At 62.8% G+C, this 20,882-nt stretch overlaps 1 protein-coding gene across 1 annotated transcript in view; it reads right to left on the bottom strand.

Annotated features, from left to right (window-relative positions):
* Nucleotides 1-11,387, bottom strand: part of NTN1 (netrin 1) — a 79,436-nt gene extending 68,049 nt beyond the window's left edge. The window contains exon 1 of the mRNA XM_030287321.4: nt 10,136-11,387. Within this exon, the coding sequence (XP_030143181.2) occupies nt 10,136-11,159 (1,024 nt within the window). The 5' untranslated portion in view covers nt 11,160-11,387. The remainder of the gene's footprint in view (nt 1-10,135) is intronic.
* Between the last annotated feature and the right edge of the window lie 9,495 nt (nt 11,388-20,882).

Genomic DNA, 20,882 nt, shown 5'->3' with positions numbered 1-20,882 from the left:
ATCCAAAGCAGCGCCGGGAGCTCCCCGAGGGCGTGTTCGCACACTTCAATTCACCCTGAATATTCACCGCCTTTCCCTCCCTCCAGCCCTCCCAGGATTTCTGCCCAGGAGCCGAGGGTGTAAAGCCCGGCCGGGGGTGGCACAGAGCCTTTGTGCGCGAACACAAGCCGCTGTTTGTTTTTGCCTTCCCCTGGCAGAGCCGATTGTGCGCGGGGCAGCGCCGGCCACCGCGCTGCTCCAACACCCGCCCGGCCACAGGGACCCTCCCCTCCCTCCCGGCCCTTTGAAGGGAAGGGATTTCATTTCATCAGCCTTCGGGAATCACGTTCCCATCTCCAACACTAACCAGAGCTGACTCCCTCTTGCAAAAGCGGGAGGAGGAGCCAGTAAACAGCTCGGGACGGGCAGAGGAAGGCAAAACGCGGGGCTGGTTCTGCACCGCTCATCAGATGGGGCAGGAAAACAATAGGCTCTTGGCAGCGGCTTTACCCATCCCGAGGATGCTCTTCGGGACTCTTGTGCACCACAAACTCTGATTTTCAAACCCAGACGTTTTGCTCCTGTCCGCGGCTCTCCCCATCCTTTTCCTTCCTTCTTCCCCGCTGCACTTCCAGGGTCCTGCTGCCTCTGCCGCCCTCCCCAGGGTCGCTTTGCCGCTGGAACAGGAGCGGGCTCCTTCTGCCTGCTGGGGTGGCCAGTGGGCCGGGAAGCGCCGGGGCCACCCCTCCGGGGAAGGTTTTGCATGAAGAGGAGGCTGCGGACAGAGGGATTTAGGTCTCACCTGCCTGCACTGCCCCTCCCTCCCCTCTCCTCCCCTCCCTGCACGCAGGGCTCAGCTCTCCCCGAGCATCTCCTGTCCAGGCAGAGATGACACTCCAGACCCTGAAGGAAAGTCCTTTCGGGGCTCTGAGAGCAAAGCAAGTGCTGGGGCAGTGCCCAGTGGGTGTTAAAATTCCCTTTTCCAGTCAGATGTGCTGTTCTCACCCACTGTGGTCTGACCGCCTGCGCCTGCACCCTAAATACGCACAGAGCTGCCATTAAGGGACGTTAATTGTTCCCATAGGATAATTAATGATAATTCCAATGAAGATTGCTGGCCTTGGTCAAAACAAAGCACGGATCGCAGTGATCCACCCAGCGCAGCCTGGCAGGGATCTGGGTGATGGATGGCCCCGAAATTCCGCAGGGAAGAGGCCGTGGACGCCTCATCCATCTTTCCGTGCCGGGCCCTGGGCTCGGAGCGCCCCGGCTGCGAGGACGGATCGGATCGGAGGGAGCAGCTGAGCTCCAGCCCCAGCACGGCCGTGGCACCGCGCCCGGAGCCGGGGCTGCTGAGCCAGCAGCATTCCTGCCATTCGTGCTCCTCCTGCAATCCCACCTGGGACATGGAGACACCGCCCCTCCCTGCCTGCCTCCATCGTGCCCAGAGAAACTGGGGCCTGCTGTCCCCTCTCCATGAGGCACCGTCAAATTCTGGGCCTATTTCTTGCTGGCAGAAAGGTTCCCACCCCAGCACGTCAAAAAGGATAAATTTGCTGTAGAACAACCCCACAGAGCCAGGCTGCTCCCAGCCTGTGTCACTGCACTGCCTGCCCCTGCCCCTCATGGCATTTCTGCCCTTTCCCAGCGGAGATTTGGGGTACTGGGTCTAGGCCTGGGCTCTCCATCCTCTCCCAAATGGGAAATGCAGCAGCTTTGATCCTCAAGCAGAGGTTCCCAAGGTTGGTCCCTGCTACCTGTGCTGGAATTTCCACTCACCTGCCCACACAATCTCTTTTTGTCGCTTATTTTTGGCAGAAGAGGCCCAAGGATTCCTGGGCTCATCCTTTAGCAGCCTCTCCATCCCCAGGGAGCAGGAGTTGGGCCGAGGGCTGTGACTGCCAGTGCAGCAGCCCTGCCTCAGCCCGAGAGGGGATCCCTCTCCTCCAGCAGCCACAGCCTGGGACAACAGGCACTGGGCGAAGCCAAAGGCCCCTCCCAGCCCTTCTGTGGAATAATTACAAAACCCCTGTACTTCCAGGAGACAGTGAAATAAAGTTTTGCTCCTTCCCCGCTCTCCAACCTTCTGTCCAGGTGGGGGGTGCAGACACAATTTTCAGCCCTCCCGTCACTCACAAGACACTTTGAAAAGGCTGGAAAGGAAAATTTCTGCCCAGGAAGGTTTCTTCCACGGTCTCACAGCTGTGTGTGGGACATGGGTCCAGGCTCTTTCCCTGCCTGTTCCTTTCCCTGCCCTCCGACATCCCGGCGGTGCAGGAGTGCCTGTTGTGGGCAGCAGTTCCGTGCCCAGTTTGTGCTGTCGATGCCCCCCGTGCCTGCTGAGCCCCAGAATAAAACAACCTCTCTGCCCACATCACTCCATCGCTTTTTAAACTCCGGTCTCCACTAAAAGCAGCGCTGCACAAAATGCTTCCCTAAAGTCATCTCCCAGCAGAGCCGAGTCTCCCATTCCCGCGCTCTCCCGGCTCAGGACGTTCCTTCGGTATCTCCCAAAAGAAGGCAGGATTTTCCCCTCCCCACCATCGATTCCCTCTTTTCTGCTGAGCCTGAAGCAAACCCTCGCTCTGGGAGGGGTTGAGCCCCTCCGTGCCGCTGCTCCCTCTGCTTCTGCCTGGGAGGATCGGGGCGGCCGAGCCCCGTTCCGCTCCCTCAGAGCCTCCAGCTGCCCTGGCTGAGAGCAGGAAAAGCCTCCCCGTCTCCTTATCAGTCCCCAGGGCATCCTAATCCCCTTATAAATGAAATCCATTACACAGATATCTTTTTAAAAGCCTCCCTGTCACTCCAGCCAGCCGCATCCCGGCTCCCCGGACTCTTTGGAGCGTGGTCAGCGGGGATGGAGTGAGCCTGCCGCGGGCAGAGCCGGGATTGTCCCGGCTGCGGATCCGGCCTGTCCCTGTCCCCCTGTCCCTGCTGTCCCTGTCCCATCCCTGTCCCTGTCCCTGTCCCTGCTGTCCCTGTCCCTGTCCCTGCTGTCCCTGTCCCTGCTGTCCCTGTCCCTGTCCCATCCCTGTCCCTGTCCCTGTCCCATCCCTGTCCCTGTCCCATCCCTGTCCCTGTCCCTGCTGTCCCTGTCCCTGTCCCATCCCCGTCCCTGTCCCTGTCCCTGTCCCTGTCCCTGTCCCTGTCCCATCCCCGTCCCTGTGCCGTGCTTTGACCCCTGCTCAGACCCGCTTGTCCCCGTCCCGCCGGGCAGCAGAGGCAGGCTGAGCCGTGCCAGCCCCGCCGTGCCAGGCTGAGCCGTGCCAGGCTGAGCCGTGCCAGGCTGAGCCGTGCCAGCCGCGGGGAGCAGCAGGGATCTGGCAGGGCTGCCCGGCACGGGAGCTCGGCTCATGCACACAAACGCTCCCTGCCGATGGCAGCGGCGGAGGCCAAGCGGCGGCCGCGGCTCCGGAGGCGCCCCGGGGCCGGAGCAGATGCGGCTCTGCCACCACCGAGCCCCGGCCCGGCCCTGAGCCCTCCGCACGGGCTGATCCTGGCAGCAAATCCCCTCCCTCCCCTCCCCAAAAACGGGGGGACACCGTGCCATGATGAGCGTGCTGCAAAGAAACCATCCTGCCGAGGCTGAGTGCCCGAACCCCCCTCACCGTGTGCCGGGGACACCGCCCTGCCCCGGGCCTCTGCTCCGGGCGGCTGTGCCAGAGCTCTCCAGGAAAAGTAAATGTGGGATTTGGTGGGTTCTGGGCTGCTTTGGGGTTTTTTTCCGCTGCTTGACAGCACCAAGTGGCCGAATGGTCTCCAGCCCCTGCAGTGCCAGGCAGGTGCCCAGACTGCTCCCGCCGTCCCCACCATGATCTCCTTCGCCCTGGATGTCCCCCAGCACAAAACTCAACACAGCACCCTGAAATCCTCCAGGAAATCCTCAATAAAACTCCGCTTGCACAGCCCAAGCACAGGCAGGTCACAGACAGGATGAGAACTGTGAAGGCTTCCGAGGTGGGCGATCAATCAGGGCAGAGAAAAGGAATCGCCTACATTTAATAAGAGACACCAGGAGCTCCCTGGAATGAAATCCTGCAGTCCCATAAAAAGCACAAGAGCCTCCAAACCCACTACCAAAAATCTGGGTGTCACAAAAGGGAGGCAGGAGAGATCTGGGGCAAAAAAGGCATCAACCCTCTGTGGCCACGAAAATCCACCTCCCATCCCTGAGGATGAAGGGGAGATAAATTAAGAATATAGAGACACATTCGTGTTCCAAACAGCTCCCAGACAGAAATCCCAGAATCCCGGGAGTGCTTTTACAGGCAGTGGGGATTCCAGAGCCCTCGGGTGCTTTTTGCTCCATCCCTGGAGAGCAGCACGTCCCCGGGGCAGGCACAGGGAGTTTGTGAGGCGAGGACAGCGGAGGCTGAATAAGGATGACAAGATTTGGCCCAGAAAGAGGAGGGCAGAGATTAGCCGTGGACAAGCTCAAGGGAAGGCAAGTGTCCAACCCGGAGTGCCAAGCCTGGTTTTGTTTTAGCCTTAACTGCGCTTTTTTGTTTGTTTGTTTGTTGGTGTAAAAACCTTTCTGTTGGAAATCAGTTTAACTTTAAGCTTCCTGAGAATAAAAGCCTGTGAGAAAGCTCTGCCCATGCGAGGCTCCCTTGGGAGGCTACAATGGGAGCCTGAGCAGCCCCTGGGCCGGAATTTCTATGGCTACAGCACCCATCGGCTCAGCAATAGAGCCACCCCGGCTCGGGTGCTGCCCCAGGGATGGACACGGAGCCACGAGGAGTCCATCCCTGCTCCCACTGCTGCTGGAGCTGCCCCACTTGCAGCTCCCCGAGTACAAGGATGCTGCAATAATGCTTCGTGCCTTTCTCAACCCAAATCCAAGGGATTTTACAGAGCCTCCCTTTGCTCCCATGAAGGAAATGGAGGCCCAAGACAAGCCTGGGTATCAGAAATGATGAGCATTCCTGTTACCATCAGCAGGTACCAGCACAGAGCAGCTCCAAAACCCTGAGCCCTGGCTGGATCCAGCCCCAGGCAGAGCTGAGTTGTGCTGCCAGATCCTGGCACCAGCGCCTGCCTCGGGTGGACAAAGGAGGTTTCACTGTGGGGATCCTGCTCTGACACCCTGGGGAGCCGCTGTGGGACCCTGGGGAGCCTCTGTGGGACCCTGGGGAGCCTCTGTGGGACCCTGGGGAGCCTCTGTGGGACCCTGGGGAGCCTCTGTGGGACCCTGGGGAGTCTCTGTAGGACCCTGGGGCTCCTGCAGGAGCAGCCTGGGGATCCTGCTCAGAGCCCTCTGCCCAGGCTGGGAGTGTGGCTGTTTCTCCAAGGGGACACTCAGACTCCTTTTCTCCTCAGAGGGACTTGCAGAAACACTTTGTTCCTCTGCCTGACTCGCATCCCACTGGGGAGCTGAAGGGGCAGAGGGTGCAGGGGATGTGCCCCTGTGCCAGCAGGTCCCTGCCAGCTCTGCCAGCCCCACCCACACTCCCCTTCCCACTGCTGCAGCCAGAGCCTCTGTTCCCCTGTCCCCCTGTCCCTCTGTCCCTCTATCCCCCTGTCCCTCTGTCCCCCTCAGGATAAGCCATCTGCAGAGCCCTGAGCCACCACGGGAGAGGAGCAGACAGAAAGGACACCCCCCACTAGCCCAGCCCTTCTCGTCCGAAGCACCCTGGCCCCTGTGAGCCACTGGCAGCCCCTGGTGGCCCAGGCCTCGCCCCGGCTCCCTGCTCTGCCAGGCTCGGGGGTGCCGGGACCCTGCAGAGAGGCTCTGGCTCCCAAGCAGCTCCTGCAGGGACTGTCCAGTGGGACAGAGCCAAAGCCACCACCAGCTCGAGTCCTTCTTCCATTTGGAGGCCAAGGAGAATGGGAAGGTATCATCTCCTGAGGCTCCCTGATATCCCACTGTGCCAACCCGGGGAAAATGGTTACAGGATGGGAACTGGGAAAGCTTTTGAGGTGGAGGTGATTAATGCAGGAAAAAGGAAAGGGATCACCTGATTTTAATAAGGCACACCGGGAACTCCCTGGCATGAATCCCTCCCATCCTGTGAGGGAGCAGAGCGAGAGGAGCTGGCTGTGTGGGAGGATCTGATTTGCCCGGCTGGGATGAGGGTGCAGGGCCCCCTTTGCTATTTTAGCAATCCCTGCCCTGCAAACGCCTCCCTGGACCACCACGGAGGTGGCAAAGGCCTGGCTTTGACTGGAAGGAAGTTTTGCATTGGGAGTGTTTGGTGGGCGCTTCTCTCAGAGCTCCTGGTCCACTCCTCGTCCGAGGAGCAGTTTCCTTTCCGCTGAATAAGAACTTGCTCGGAAATTGCTCTGACATGAGACACATCCCAGCCTGGGAACCCTTCGGCAGCGCAGCAGAGCCTGTCCAACACCAGCTCCCCGTGCTGCCCGTGCCAAATCCCCTATCTGGGAGCACAATGCGTTTCCTTTCTCCCCCTGCGCTCGCTCCCGCCTTTGTGAAACGCTCTGGAGGCAGCGCAGAGGCCAAAACCCGAGCGGCGCCCGGCACCTGCGGCCAGCGCTGCCGCCAGGAACACCTGCAGGTGTGGGAGCATCTCCTGGCTCCGTGGGGAGAGCTGGGGGGCTCCAGAGCCGCCTCTGGAATGGGGTCTGGACTTCTCCAAGTGCCTGTCAGGGCACGCAGCCTGAGCTCGGCTAAAGCTTCAGCCCAGGCAGAGGCAGAGGTGCTCTGTGCAAACCGGAGGGAGGCCGCTTGTCCAGCTCCTTCCCGCTGCTCTGAACGACACCGTGGCTCTGGAGAAATTGTGGTATGGTACCCGTGGTATTTTAGTGACGTTAAATCTGATTAAAGACCCCGCCTGCATTTTCCTGTGTCCACACGAGCTCAGCAGCAGCTGAGCTCTGACAGCGTTTTAGTCCAGACCTTTCCCAGCTGCAGTTCCTCTCCTGGGGGAGCTGGAAGCTGCATCAGGACAAGCTGGGCTGGAGAAGGGGGCTTGGGCCGGACCAGTGCTGAGCACAGAGCCAGCCCAGCGGCGCTGGAGAGAGGCAGGATGGAGAACAGACCTCCGAGCTCTCTCCAAGCCGAGTCCTCCCTGGAGCTCTCGGCTCCCAGGCGCCCGGCCAAAGCCGGACCCAAGGCCAAGCTCTACGTGGATGAGTTCCTTGCCAGGTAAAGCTGATGGGAACCTGAAGCTGTGAAAAGCTCAGCAGGAGCAGATCCCTGGAGAACATCTCCTTGGGACAAGCCCTGTCCTCTCCACGTGCAGTGCTGGGATCTCGCAAGGAGCTATAGAGAAAAATTCGATCTGGCTGACAAAAAGCATTCCCATGGGAAATTTTGACTTTCTGTCAGAAACTCCAGAGCATTTCTTTTTTCACCCCCAAATAAGCACGAATAGGAACAAAGATTCAGTTTTGGCAGGGGGAATGGCCTTACCAAAAAAACACCCAAATTTTTAAGCAAAGCAGACACATTCTATAATTTTTCTCTTTGGATGAAAAGAAAAATAAAAGCAAAACTCCCAACGATTTTCCAGAAAGGACAAAAAGTAAATTCAGTGTGGAAAAAAAAAAAAAAAAAAAAAAAGGAACCGTTTCTCCCAGCCCTACTGGGTGCAAATTCAGCCGCTTTGGCTGATGCCCCTTTCCCGGAGCTCTCCGGCCGCTCGCCCCGGCCCTGCTGCCCCCGCCTGACTTTCTCTGGGATTTGGGAGAGAAACCAGGGTGGGCCGACGGTCATGAGCGAGTGGGTGGGAGTTGAATGGGGTTATTGTGATCTTTATCTGCGGGGATTGTTCCAGGCGCTGTGGGCTTGGCAGGGCAGCGCGGGCTTTTGCAGGCTGGTAGGTGCGGCCCCGGGGAAGGAGCAGCCGGACTGGGCTGCGGAAAATTGTTTTACGGTAGCTCCGTCCTCGCAAAACCTTCACTTCCCACACTTCCCAGCAAAGCCGCTGGAAAAGGAAAAAACAGCGATTTTCGTTTGCAGAAGTCTGACGCGGCTAGGGCTGCACATGGTCTGAAATGCAAAGCCTGGCATAAAAGTGACATATTTTACTGGAAACTGGGAACTCGCTTCCCTTTTATTGGAAATACACTGGAAGGGAGAAGGATGGTAGGAGCACGGCGCCAGCACAATAACTGAATAGAAGCGTTTTCAGGAGACTTCGGGGGTCCTGCGGAGTAGACCGGGGGTCCGATAGCGCCTCGACACCGCCCCAAAATTTACGGCATCGCTGATAGCGGCGGCTCTGCAGGCAGGGAGCGGGGCTGAGGCCGGGGGAGCCGGACCCCTCCTGCCCCCCAGGCCCCGCTGCTGGGCAAGAGACAGCGCTGGGAAGCGAGCGAGACGCGGAGCTCCGTCCCCGGGAGCCGCGGGACGGCGGAAAAGCAAACCCGGAGCTGAGCCCGGCGGCCTCGGGGCACCGCCGCTCTCCCTCGGGACGCGGCATCTCCCGCCCGCTTCCCCCGTCCCGGGGCAGCGGCGGCTCCGCGGTGGGGCCGAGCATCGCCCCGAGGCCGCCGGGACCCCGGAGCCGCCGCCGCGTGTGCCCCGGTGCCACCGGGCCCCTCTCTCCGCCAGATAACCCGGCTTGGCCGTGCCTCCCCGGTGAAGACATTGCGCTCTCCGCAAGGCACACATCTGATTGTGATTTGGGGGGAAAAAAAATAAAAAATGAAAAGAAGGGAAAGAAAACAAAATAAAAGAAAAAAAAAGAAGGAAAAAAAAAAAAAAAAAAAAAAAAGGCGGCCAAGCCCGGCCGCTCGGCGAGGGTTTTTTCCTATAGTCGGAGCAGCAAATATTTTGGAAGACGGGGCCGTGTTTTCCGTGTAAACAAGGCGGCGGCGGCGGCGGCGGCGGGGCCGGGGCTGCGCTCCGCGGGGCCGGGGGGTCCCGGCGCGGGGAGCAGAGCCCAGCCGGGGCCATCCCAGCCCGGGGCCGGGTCCCCACGGGCGCACGGCTGAGCCCCGGTCCCCTAAACCGCGAGGAGAGGCGCGGCAGCCCGCGGGATCCCGATGGGAAGCGGGGGTGGAAGATCGGCGGGAACGCTCGGCGGGATGTGCGGGGACTCACGGGGAAGAGCTGCCCGAACCCTTAACCCTTGTTCCTCTCGCCTCAGGCACAGAGGGACGCTTTGTCCGCCCGGGACAGCCAGCACGGCGCGTGGTTCTCGCTCCAGACGGAACGAACCGGCTGCTGCCCGGTTCTCACTTGGCCCTGGGACCCCTTCAAGTCCCCGCCGCCGCCTCCCAGGGCCGCCCGCAGCTCCTGAGGATGCAGGGACGGGAGCTGGAGGCTTTGCCGGGCTTCCCTGCCCTGCTCCCGGCCGCCTTCCCTCTCCGGAAGGGGCCAGAGCCCGTCCCCGTCCCGGTCCCCATCCCGGTCCCCGTCCCGGTCCCCATCCCGGTCCCCGTCCCGGTCCCCGTCCCGGTCCCCGTCCCGCCCGTTCGCGGCGCCTCTCGTGCTCGTGGCGGCTCTGAGCCGTGTCCCGGGGAAGAGAGCGGGGCTGCCCGCGAGCTCCGGGATCCCGGACCGGAGCCGGGCCGCGGGCTGCGGCCCCCCCCGGGCCAGGGCCCTGCGCGCTCCTGCGGACACGACCGGCGTTTTCCCGGAATCCTGAACGCCCCTTATCCCCTCTCCTGAGCTCCTTGGTTTTTCCTGCCTCGCGTTTCCGAGCTTCCCGTTGCTCTGCCCATCGGAGTCCCCCGCTAGCCCCGTCCTGCGCCGCCGGGTGCCTCCGGTGTCCCCGTCCCCTGCGGCTCTCGGTATCCCCTGCCCGGTGGTCCCAGGCTCCCCGTGCCCGCCGTTTTGCACCTGGAGGTCCCTCGGTGTTGTCACCAGCGATCTCCCGAGCACCTCAGTGTCCCCTGCCTTGAGCTGCCGGGCGCCTCGGTGCCCCATCCCCTGCGCTCCCGAGTGCCTTCGCATCCCCGCCCCGCGCTCCGAGGTCCTTCAGTGTCCCGTCCTCACCCCTACGCTCTCCGGTACCTCAGCGTCCTCCTTCTATCCCGTTCTCCGCGTCTTTGCGTGTCCCCGAACGGCTCCCCGTGTCCCCGGTTGTCCCCGCGCTACTCGCCGTGTCCCTGGATGTCCCCGTGCCTTTCGCTGCCGTCCCCCGCGGCTCCTTCGCTCTGCCCTCCCCCTGCCTCCCCTCCGGGGACCTCCGCGCCCCGTCCCCGTCCTCCTCCCGCCGCGCCGGTGTCCGCGCCCGCGGCCGGGACTCACCCACGCACTCGTTGGCCTCCCGGGCCGTCGCTCGCTGCCAGGGCCGGTCGTAGTGGAAGGGCTTGCAGCGGTCGCACTCGGGCCCGGCCGTGTTGTGCTTGCAGTCGCACACCAAGCTGTCGTCGCGGTCCCGGACGCAGCGCGACGCGTGCCCATTGCACTTGCAGCGCCCGCCGACCTGCAGGTCGGACACGGCGTAGAAGTAGGAGTCGCGGGCCAGCTCGGAGTCGTCCTCGCTCTCGTCGCCGAAGGTGTGCAGGCGGCTGAAGGTCACCCTGATGTCGGTGGCCGTCACCCAGTCCTGCAGCACGGGCGAGTTGTCGAAGTCGTGGGCGGTGGGGCGGCCGTCCAGGGTGCTGAAGGCGATGAGGCCGCCGGAGAGGGGCCGCACGTCGGTGTGCGAGTCGGTGCACACCGCCTCCTGCTCGTTCTGCTTCGTGATGGCGGCGCGGCTCGGCTTGTTGTACATCTTGCGGCACTGCGTGGAGTAGAACTGGAAAGGCACCCAGGTCTTGCCGTAGTCCATGGACTTGTGGATGGCCATGGACTCGGGGCGCGGCGAGCAGAACTGCAGGCTGACGTAGGTCACCTCGAATTTCTTGCCGAGGGACAGGGTGAGGGTGACGTTGTGGGGGTACTGGACGTAGCTGTCGGACTGCCAGCAGGTCAGGTTGTGCGGGTTGTTGAGGTCGGTGAGGAAGGAGGGCGGGTGGGCGCGCTTGGGGTCGGAGGCGTTGCAGAGGTGGCAGGTGCGGACCTGCTCCTCGCCCTTCTCCGTCACCACGCAGTACCGCGACGGCGGCTTCCCGCAGGTGCTGGACACCTTCACCTCCTTCCCGAAGGCCGAGTTGACGAAGTCGGGGATGCAGCGGCGGGGCAGCCCGTGCTCGTCGTAGCAGGGGTCGGGCTGGGCGCTCTGCACGGCGAACATGTTCACGCCGTGGTAGCCGCCGCTCAGGGGCTGCGCCAGCCACGCCGCCGCCAGCAGCAGGGCCAGCGGCGCCTCCGCTCCCCTCCGCGCCATCCTGCGCGACCTCCGCGCGGCGTGGGGACACGGGGCAGACCGGGGAGCCGCCGCTCGACCGCGCCGCTCCGCGGGGCACCTCGGCCGGGGACGCGGTGCGGCGGCTCAGGGAGCCCGGAGCATCGCCCGCCCCGCGGCCAGCCCCGCGGAGAAAGGGGAGACCGCGACGGCGGCGGCACCACAAAAGTGGGGCTGGCGGCGGGGCTGGGTCCCGCCTGCCTCCCGCCCCGGCCCTCGCACGGAGAATGACTGGCGGTCCCAGCCCCCGCCGCGTTTGAGGTCATGCTAAAGGAGTGACATCGCGCTCAAGGAACAGAACAACGACATCCACTGGCGGCTCAGCCAGAGACGTGCACAGGCCTCGGGGAGGGCGGGGGGGGGATGGGAGTGGGACGGAGCCCGCCTCGACACGGCGGTGATGGGCGCCAGCTCCGCCGCGGGGCTCCCGAGCCGCCCGAGGAGCCGCCCGAGGAGCCGGGCCAGGGCCCTCGTCCTCCCGCCGCCCCCCGTGCCCCCGACGGGGCTGGGGGAGCCGGGCCCCGCACCCCGCAGCTGGGGATGCTCGTGGGCGTGGAGCGGGACGGGGGGGAAGCGGCCGGGAGGAGCCCCACGCCCACCTGTGGGGACAGCGGGGCGATCAGGATGGGGACATCTCCCACCTGGTCCCTGCTGGCCTCGCCTGTCCTCCGGGCCAGACAGGGACTGGCCCCTCAGCTGGATCGGAAGGGACACGGGCCCGAGGGGGCTCCCGCAGCCCTGGGACAGGGAACCCGGTGCCGGGGAAGGGTAGCGGGGGGAAACAGCACGGGAACTGCCGGGGCTGGCGACATTCGGCAGGTGCTTTTCGGAGGCAGATCTCGGGGAAGAGGGGCAGTGTCTCTCTCACAGCGCCCGGACAGACCGGGCACAAGGGGCTGCGCGGCGCCTCTTGCCGCCCCCCACCTCGCTCTGCAGTCTGTCGGCTCTCCCGTTAAGGCGAGGAAGGGGTTAAAGGGCGGCACTTGTCCCACACCGGGCCGTGGCCCAGCCCCGCTCTCCCCTTCCCACCCACCGGCGGACCCCCGGTGCCGAGGGGCCGCCCCCGACGGCCGCTGCCCCCCGGCCCCGCTCGGGCTCCGCTCCTGCCGCTGCCATCCCGGCCGGGGACAGCCCCGGGGACGGTACCGACAGCCCGGAGAGACGGTCCCGGGCGGGAGCGGCGTTTCCCTGCCTCGGCTCCCGGCCGCCCCACTCGCCCCCCTTCCCTCCCTCTTTGATTAAAAGGGCACTTTTATTTTTCCAACGGAGGTGCCCTCTCTCGGAGCGCTGCCCACGCCGTGTCACTCAAGCGGCCGGGCCCTGGCACGGCGGCGCGGTCCCCTCCCCGGAGAGCCCGGCCCGAGGGGACGGAGGCTGCCCGGGCAGCAGCGAGCCCCGGGCCGGCCTCCGCCCCCTCCTCTCCTCCCGCCCCTCTCCCCGCTTTGAATTCCTTGCCACCGAGCTGAATAAAAGTGGTTGTTGTAAATTGAATTAGTGCCTGATTAATCTGCTCCCGGGCCTGCTAGCCCAGCGGGGCGTCTTTGGCAATGCAACCGCCTTCCCTGCAGGGCAGCGGGGCTCCGCAGCCTCCCTGCCCCCATCGCTCCCCCCGGACCCCCCCCCCAGCCCCCCCCAGCCCCGCCGCTCCCGGGATTTGTTAACTCTTCCCCGGGAATCCGCCCCTCCGGCCGCTGCCGGCGCCCTCCATCGCCGGGGCAGAGCAGGGGAGTGCGCGGGTGGGGATGCGGCCGGCCCGGGCCGGGGGAGGTCCGGTCCCTCTGCCCCCACCGAGCCACCGGGACTCGGCCGCAGGCCGGGACACTCACGGGCAGCCCCGGCATCCCCCAGCCCCGGAGAAAGTTTTAACTCCACTCAAGGATCGCGCTTCTATTTGCAGAGCTGGGATGGGGTGTGTGCTCCCCTCCAGCTCTGGGAGGGCACCTCAAGGAGGGAGTGGGATAATTTAGGCTAAGCTGTCCCGGACCGTGGGGCCAGGCCGGGACAGGGCTGCGGGAAGCCCCGGGACATCGCCGGCCCAGGCTCGGGCCCTCAGAGCCCTGCAGGTGCCTCCATCAGCCCCTCCGCTCGGCGTTTGCCATTCCCCGCTTTGCTCGCCCGGCGCTTTTCCTTCGGCCACGCGTGCCCGGGACCAGCTGCCGCCGCGGGTTCCGTGCCCGGGCCGTGCCGGGGAGGCGCAGGGACGGGACCGGGCGCGGCTCCTCTCCTGTGCCGGGAGGGACTCGCGGGCCCGCTCGGGGCGCGGCAGGTGCCGCTGCCGGGGAAAGATGCGGGTCTGGCTCCGGGTGCTCCTGACGCTCCAGGACCTCTCGCCGGCCCGACCGCGGCCAGGGAGTGACCCCAGGGCGCAGGGCAGGGCTGAAATGTCAGCGTTCCTTTAGGATCCGTGAGAGTTTCTAAAGGTCGCCTGGTGGCTCCTCAAAGCCCGCACGGTCCTTCACCGCCTCACAGCAAAAATTGGGGTGAATGTAAGGAAAGTTGGCCCCCGCGGAACTCCCCGCAAAGCCGAGGTGCTGCCTAATCCCATTAGCAGGGTGTTAATTTAACAACCTCCCGGCGCTGCCGAGCGCGGGGCTCCGCGCTGCCCGCCGGTGTTCCCGGGGCTGCGGCTCTCGCCTCCCGCCTGCCCTTCTCGCTGGGTTTATTCGGTGTTTCACAACCCCCGGGGTTTTTAATGGCTCTTGCGGTCATTAACGTGATTTACTGAGGCTTTCTCCTCTAATTACCTCGCCCTCGAGCTATTAAACGCACGTAAGCAGCTCCGCGGGACCGAGGCGCAGCTCGCCGCGCCCGGGCCCGAGTCTGCCGGGCCCTCCCGGGGCAGGGCCCTGGGGATGGAACGGGGGATGCTCGGGAACCAGCCCGTGCCCTCCACGGATCGCCCCCCTCCTCGAATTGGATTTTCCTGTCATGAAGCACCAGCCCGCCCCGGCCCTGTCCTGCCTCGGGAGGGGACGGATCCTTGCCGAAGTCAGCCCCGGGGAGATGCCGAAATGTCTCCGGTACCAGCGCCGGGACCGGAACCCCGCTGGTACCAGCACCGGAGCATCTCCGGTACCTGCACCGGAGCTTCATCTCCTGTCGCCCGTCCCTGCCCAGGAGCGCGGCCGCCGCACGGGCGGGCCCAGGGGCTGAGGGCGGCCGGGCCGGGCCGGGCCGGGCCGGACCGGGCCGGGCCGGGGCAGAGCGGAGCGTCCCCGTTCCCCCGCGTTTGGGCCGGGAGAAGCCCCGGGACGGAGAACCGGGATGGGTTTGATTTCAGCCGCACCGGGGACAGCGGGAAAGGCGGCCCCGGCGCTCGGAGCCTGTTTTAAAAGTCAAATGGCTTCGGGTGCCGGAGCTCGTCCTCCTCGCCGGGAACAATGCGCTGCTCCTCGCCCACCTCCCCCTGCCCCGCTCGGGCTCGGAGAAGGGAGGGGGAAAGCCCGAGCGGCTCTTCTCCTGCTCGGCTCTCGGGGGGCCGTTCCCCGGCGGGACCGGCAGCGGCTGGAAAAGCAGAGAAGACCCGGGTTGAAATAATCAGGAGCGATTTATTCCCCTGGAGTGACAGTTCTTTTGAGCGGTTGCCGAATGGCAGTTTCTGTCTTTCTGAAAGCTTTTCTTCCAGATTCTGTTCAGATTAGGCTGGGGAGATGAATGAGGCCATTATCCAGCCCAGTAGCTATTCTGAAATGCCAAATTAATTACCAAGGGCTAAATCAAGGCGATGGGGGCTGGAGGGGAGAGGGGGGCGACGGTTTGAGGTGTGAAAATATCTCCGCGATCTTTGAAACACGGGCACGGCGGGCGGGCCGGGCTGCTCGCCTCAAACCCCCCGAACTTCGCTCCGCGGGCGCGGGGGCAGCGGCGGCCGGAGCCGGGCGGAGCGACCGAGGAGAGGCCGCGGGTCCCGCTGCGGTTCCCGGGGAGATGCCGAAACGCCTCCGGTACCAGCGCCGGAGGCCGCTTGTGCCGCTCACGGGCCCGGCGGCCCCTCCGGCTCTCCCCGTCCCAGGGACTCTCCGGTCCCGCAGCGCGGGGAGCAGCAGCCCCGCTGTCCCCAGCCCGTTTGCAGAGGTTTATCGGCAGCTGAGCCGCCGCGGAGCCAACCCGGGGCATTCCCAAATTCCCGAAGGGCCGGCTCGGGCAGGCGAAAATGGTCAGCGGTCGCTTCTTTGCCGTGAGAGAGAGAAGAGGGAGGGTGAGGGATTGTGCAGGGATGCCGATCCATAACTTGGCTCGCGTTGCTTGGCTCGGAGGGTCATAGAAACACCGCAGAGAAAGGGGAGAAAGGCCGGTTCCAAGGGAATTAGGGAAGAAGGCACCGCTGGCTCTTCCCGGACTGATGTCTCTCTGCCAGCACAGATGACAACATTTGCACATGACATTTAATCCTCCACCCTAAAGCTCTGTGGCTCCCGGCAGGCAGTTATTGTTATTATTGTCGCTCTAATATTTACGCTTTGCTCCCAAACAAGTGTAATTTCCCCGATCGCTTTGTAGCTCCTTGGCCCCTAATCCAGTTTTCTCTTCAGTTCCCGGGAGACCACACCTCTGGCTCCTCTCATTCACGGGGAAAAAAAAAAAGAAAAAAAAAAAAAAGGAAGGAATTTTGCATTAAAAAGTAACCATTTAGGGAACGGCGGGTCAAGCCTGACTCTCGGCTTTGGGGCTGGCGTGAATCCCCTGGCAGTCAGTGAGGGACATCCCGGCTCAGCCTGGGCAGCAGCGACAGCGGAGCCAGGCAAGGCTTTTCCTCGCACTAGACAGCCCTTGCAAACGAGGAATAAGCACCGAGGAGATTTCCCAGGGGCTGAGAAGTGGGCTGGAGAAGGAATCAAGCCTTTAATGTAAATTGGCCGTGGCTGGCAGAGACCACTGAACACTGGGCTATTCAGCATCTCTGTGAACCTCTAATGATCAACTCGGTTTTCAATTATACACCCACAATTGCCACCAAGTGAGATAAGCCTCCGGAATACTATATTTCCTCTTGCAAAATGTTTTCTTTAGGGCAGGCGGGCGGGAAGCTCAGTGAGTAATATTTGATTTATTTGCAGCAGAGCCGCGGGACAGCCACGGCCAGGAGAGCTCCGGCTGCTGCCGGCAGCTCGCAGGTGGATTCAGCCGCTGCAGCGCTGCGGGTCCCACATATTCCCCTGAAAATAGGGGCGCTCCTGGGTGGCAACGCTGCCAAACGCTTTGATTTATTTGTGTGCTTTCCTACGGAAACAACGGCTTCGTTTGGATGGGTGCAGATGGAGCACGACACAAACCCAGCTGAGGCTGGGGAACGCTGCCGGGTTCATCCAGGGAAAAACGGGCTCAGGAACAGAACAAACCCTCCAGAGCCCGGCTCCTCCTGTGCCCCGAACAACGTTACCTGACATTTGGAAGCTGCTTCCAAGTCCAAATTACTTTTCTGAGCAATACATTACAGGAGTGGGACAAGAGGGATTTGGTGACCTCACAACAATGTCCGGAGCTCCAGGGCAGAGAAATACCCGAATGGGGAGCTCAGCCCCTGGGAGTGCCCCGGCACAGCCGAGAAACGTCCCTGCACTGATGGAGGGAACATCCCTGCGTGTTTCTGCAGCCCCGATTTCAGGGAGCTGCAGCACTCTGCAGGACTCTGAGGCGTGGGAGATGTGGGGTGAAGGAAACAGGCTTGGAGGTGGCAGATTTCTTTATAAATATTATTTGGGATCTGTGTGGAGAGGAGGGGATGGAGACATTCAGTTTATTCAGTGAAATGTTTAATTCAGAGAGATTTCACCGAGGTTTTGGTGCCACTCCGCAGATCTTATTTTTAGATTATCAAAGCACCCACCTGAATCTCAGGGTACCTGCCCTCTAAAATAGCAATATTCCCTTAAAATCATGAAATGGAGCAGGGACTGTTCCTCACCCGCATTTCAGAATTGTTTCTGGGCACAGTGAACATCACTGGTGTCGCTCCATGTTGGAGATTTTTGGCTCTGGCATAAGAAACTGGCCGGTGCAGAGATTTTCTGTCTCGATCACAGTTTTGTACGGGACCTGTGGAAGGTCGTGGAGCTGAGACCCTGATCTTAGCGGGAGTGTTCCTGCCCTGTGAAAAGGAATTCGCTCTCCTTAAGCTGGTGTAAGGTCAAGGTGGAACCCGGGCTGTGCTTCCAGGGGAGAGGAGGGAGTGTGGAGAGGCCGGGCCAGGGCAGGCAGGGCTGGGTGGATTTCGGTACCTAAGGAACGGGATTATTGAAACGCGGATCCCAGAGCCAGACCATGAACTCTTCTCCGGCATTCCCTCTGCAGTGACAGCCGGCTGCTGGGACAAACTCCGACTGCAGCTGGGGCAGTCCCGGGCCAGGCTCTGCCTCAGCGTGGCAGATGAAGGGGCCGTTTTGTTGTTTTCTTTGTTTAGAATAATAAAAAGAAATGTATTGCAGAAAGCATCCCGTTCCCTGAGGGAAGGAGGGGGGGATTTGTAGGGCTGGAGCCAGCAAAGCTGGGGCGGGGGCAAAGGGGCCGTGCAGCAGCCCCATCCAGGCTTTGGGTTTGCATCCTCCTTAAGGGAGGTGTCCTCTGGTATCAGACAGAGCCCTGCCGCCTTTCCAGGACCTTCCCCAGGGCGCTCCGCAGCGTTCGGGCTCCTTTTGGCAGCCATCCGAACCTAATTATAATTAAGAATGCATTAGGTGGGGATGAAGTGGCCCTCGAGTGGCTCCAGCCCTCGGAAGGAGGGCTTGGGGAGAGGCGGTGGGAGCGGCTCTGGTCGGGGCTTCGGGGATGGGGCACAGGAACCTTCCCGTGCCCCTCCCGGGACACGGAGCCCCCATCCCGGTCCATGCCAGGGCTGGCCTGATGCAGAGCCAGCCCTGCGGCCACAGGAACCTTCCCGTGCCCCTCCCGGGATCCCGGCGTGCCCGAGCCCCGCAATGCCGGAGGAGAGCGCATGGGGGGCACGAAGGGATGGAGGCGGTGGTGGGAGAAGGTGAATGGAGCGCTCCGGGTCAGCCTCAGTTTCCCCCGACATTGAGCAGAGAGTGATGCTCTCACCCCTGGTAAAGCGGCAGGAAAGGCAGCTCCGAACTTCAGGAGGGGTGGCTGCGGGTCTCACTCGGAACCACCTGTGCCCACCTGGGCACCTCAGAACCACCTGGGCACCTCCCCTTGTCCTGCCCCCAAAGGAGGATTCAGGACGGGCTGCTCCAGCCTCTTTTGCTCGTCTCGGGTGAGATCTTTGTCCCACTTTTCACGCAAACCCTGTCCACAAACCCCATTTTCTCCTCAGGACGGTGTGGCACAGCATTCGGGTGCCCGCCGAGGACGCCGAGTTTGTCACCAGGGTGAGGAGCAGGGCAAATGTCCCTGTCCCGGTCCAGCTTATCCCGAGGTGCATCTGCAGTGCATTTGCGCGGGGTGATCGCTCTCATTTGAAGCAAACCGGGGGAAAAGGAAATTAGCGGAAAGAAAGGCTCCGGAGGAGCTCACCCTGAGGCCCTGCTGCCATCTGCTGGGGTCCCAGCGCCGGGCCCAGCCCGGGGATGGGGTCGTGTCGGGGGAGGGACCCCTCAGGGGCTGGGAGGGGACGGGATCCTGTCCCTGTTTTTCTGGGCCTGGCCTCTCCTGCTGCAGCCTCATTTGGGAGCAAAGCCTCCCGAGAGGCCGAACAGCCCCAGGGGTCCCAGCTGAGGGTCTCGGCTGTCCCCTGCTCCTCTGGGGTGTCCCTTGTGAAGTATTTCAGCCCCTGCATTTGGGAAGGCAGAGCCCAGCTCCTGAGGGGTGCAGCACTCTGCTTTCCACTCAGATTTTCAGATTTACACCTTGGCCATCACAAAATGTGTGCCCAAAAGTGGAGGGGCAGTGGCAGGAGGGGGTGGGACGTGGCTGGGCGGTGCTGCCCTGGTGGCTGTGCCCCGGGGAGGAGAGCAGACTGCAGCTGCTCTGGCCTCTCAGCCCTGGCGTGCTGCACCTCCACCTCTGGCTGTGCGGCTGCCCAGGGACGTGTCCTGCTGTCCCCAGGCCTGGGGTAGCCCAGCACAGGCCCAGCGTGCAGCCAGCTCCAGGCATTGCCCAGATTTATTCCTTTTTGCCCAGGTTTATTCAGTGCCATCAGGAGCTGGAGAGAGTCTTGCTGTGGGCACAGCTGAGCTGGCAGTGCCCAGAGCGAGCTCCCAAAGCCCGGTTCGATTGCTGAGGAGCTCTCAGGAGCTGTGCTGCTTTGGGAAGGGAAGGTGCTGCCGGCTCTGGAGACTCTGAGGTGCCTGAGGCACAGGGCTGAGGGTCACCAGAGCCGCAGGTAGCACGGGACCCCCGGGATTTCAGCACCCTCACATCGTCCCTGCTGCGGGCTGATCCGGGGGGCTGCCAGAGGCACAGCACTCCCTGGCAAGTGTTTTCCAGGGGTTCATTGCCCGGCTGAGCTGCACCCCGGGGATGCAGAACCGCTCCATCAGTGCAGTTCTCCAGCAGGACACAGGGTGGAAACCTCAGCCCACGGGAAAGCCGCTCCCAGCGCGGCTCTTCCCCTTCCCGGGGACAGGAACCCCCTGCTGCAGGGCAGGGAGTTCTGAGCAGCGAGGAGAGGGCTCCAGCTCGGCCTGAGCGCCGCCCGGAGCCGGGGCTGAGCTGGGAATGCCAGGTCAGGGCACATCAGACTCATCTGGGACAGCTCTGGAGCCCTCCCAGCCCAGAACTGGCCAGAAAACCTTTGACACCTCAACAGACTGGGTCAGGTAAAGTTGTTTCTCCTCCTCCATGGGAGGTGGAAGGGGAAGGTCTGGTGTCAGCTCTGCCCGCAGCGAGGGCTCTGCCCCAGTTTCATTTCCCAAGGGCTTCGAAAGAGCCTGTCAGGATCCTCTGAATGTGCACTGAGAAATGAAAAACACAAGTTGTGGGGAAAACCAGAGACACGAAGGTTCCCTTTTCAGAGCCGCTGCTTCCCCTTCCCTGCGAGGGACGGGCGGTGGGGGAGGCTGTGGAGCTGCTCTGCCGGGCTGGGATGCCCCGTTCCTGTGGGACTCAGGGACAGGGAATCCACGGCTCACCTGGAGCCTGTGCAGCCCCAGCAGCACGCAGCAGCCTCGGGGGCTGTGTAAGGACAGGGTCAGCCATCCCAAAGCTGCTGGACACCCTCGCTCTGGGCACCAGCAGCACCCCAGTGAGATGTGCTGGCTGCAGCGCTTGGCCTGAGTGCAGAGCTGTTGGCTTCATGGCATTTTTGGGGGGCTGAGATGCTCAATTCCCAGTGTGGGGCTGGGTTGGAGTTGCTGTTTCAGGGGTGTGGAGTTGCTGTTTCAGGGGTGTGGAGTTGCTGTTTCAGGGGTGTGGAGCAGAGAGGAATGGGAACGAGACTGATGAACTGAGCTTCAGTGCAAGGTGAACTTCAGTGTCCAAGGCCAGTCTGGGTGGGACTTGGAGCACCTTGTCCAGTTGAAGGTGTCCCTTCACCTGCTGGCTGTTTGGGACAAGATCGCCTTCAAGGTCCTTTCCAACCCAACCCATTCTTTGACTCTGGGGTCAAAGAGAACTTCAGAGAACCCAGAGGTCTAAATGAGCTCATCAGAGCACAGCCTCAGCTTCCTCCTCCTGCTGGGGCTGGTCAGCAGCTCCAGGGGCAGAAACTGAGCTGGGATGTGCCGGAGTTGCCGGTGCTCCATGGCCTGCTCCGGCTGCAGCTCCAACAGCCTGGCAGAGCTCCCTACTGCGGGAAGCTCCCAGGAACAC

Source organism: Taeniopygia guttata, chromosome 18 (assembly GCF_048771995.1).
Source record: "Taeniopygia guttata chromosome 18, bTaeGut7.mat, whole genome shotgun sequence".
NCBI lineage: Eukaryota > Metazoa > Chordata > Aves > Passeriformes > Estrildidae > Taeniopygia > Taeniopygia guttata.
Note: the sequence above shows the minus strand (reverse complement) of the source record. Positions and strands in the feature narration are given on the sequence as shown.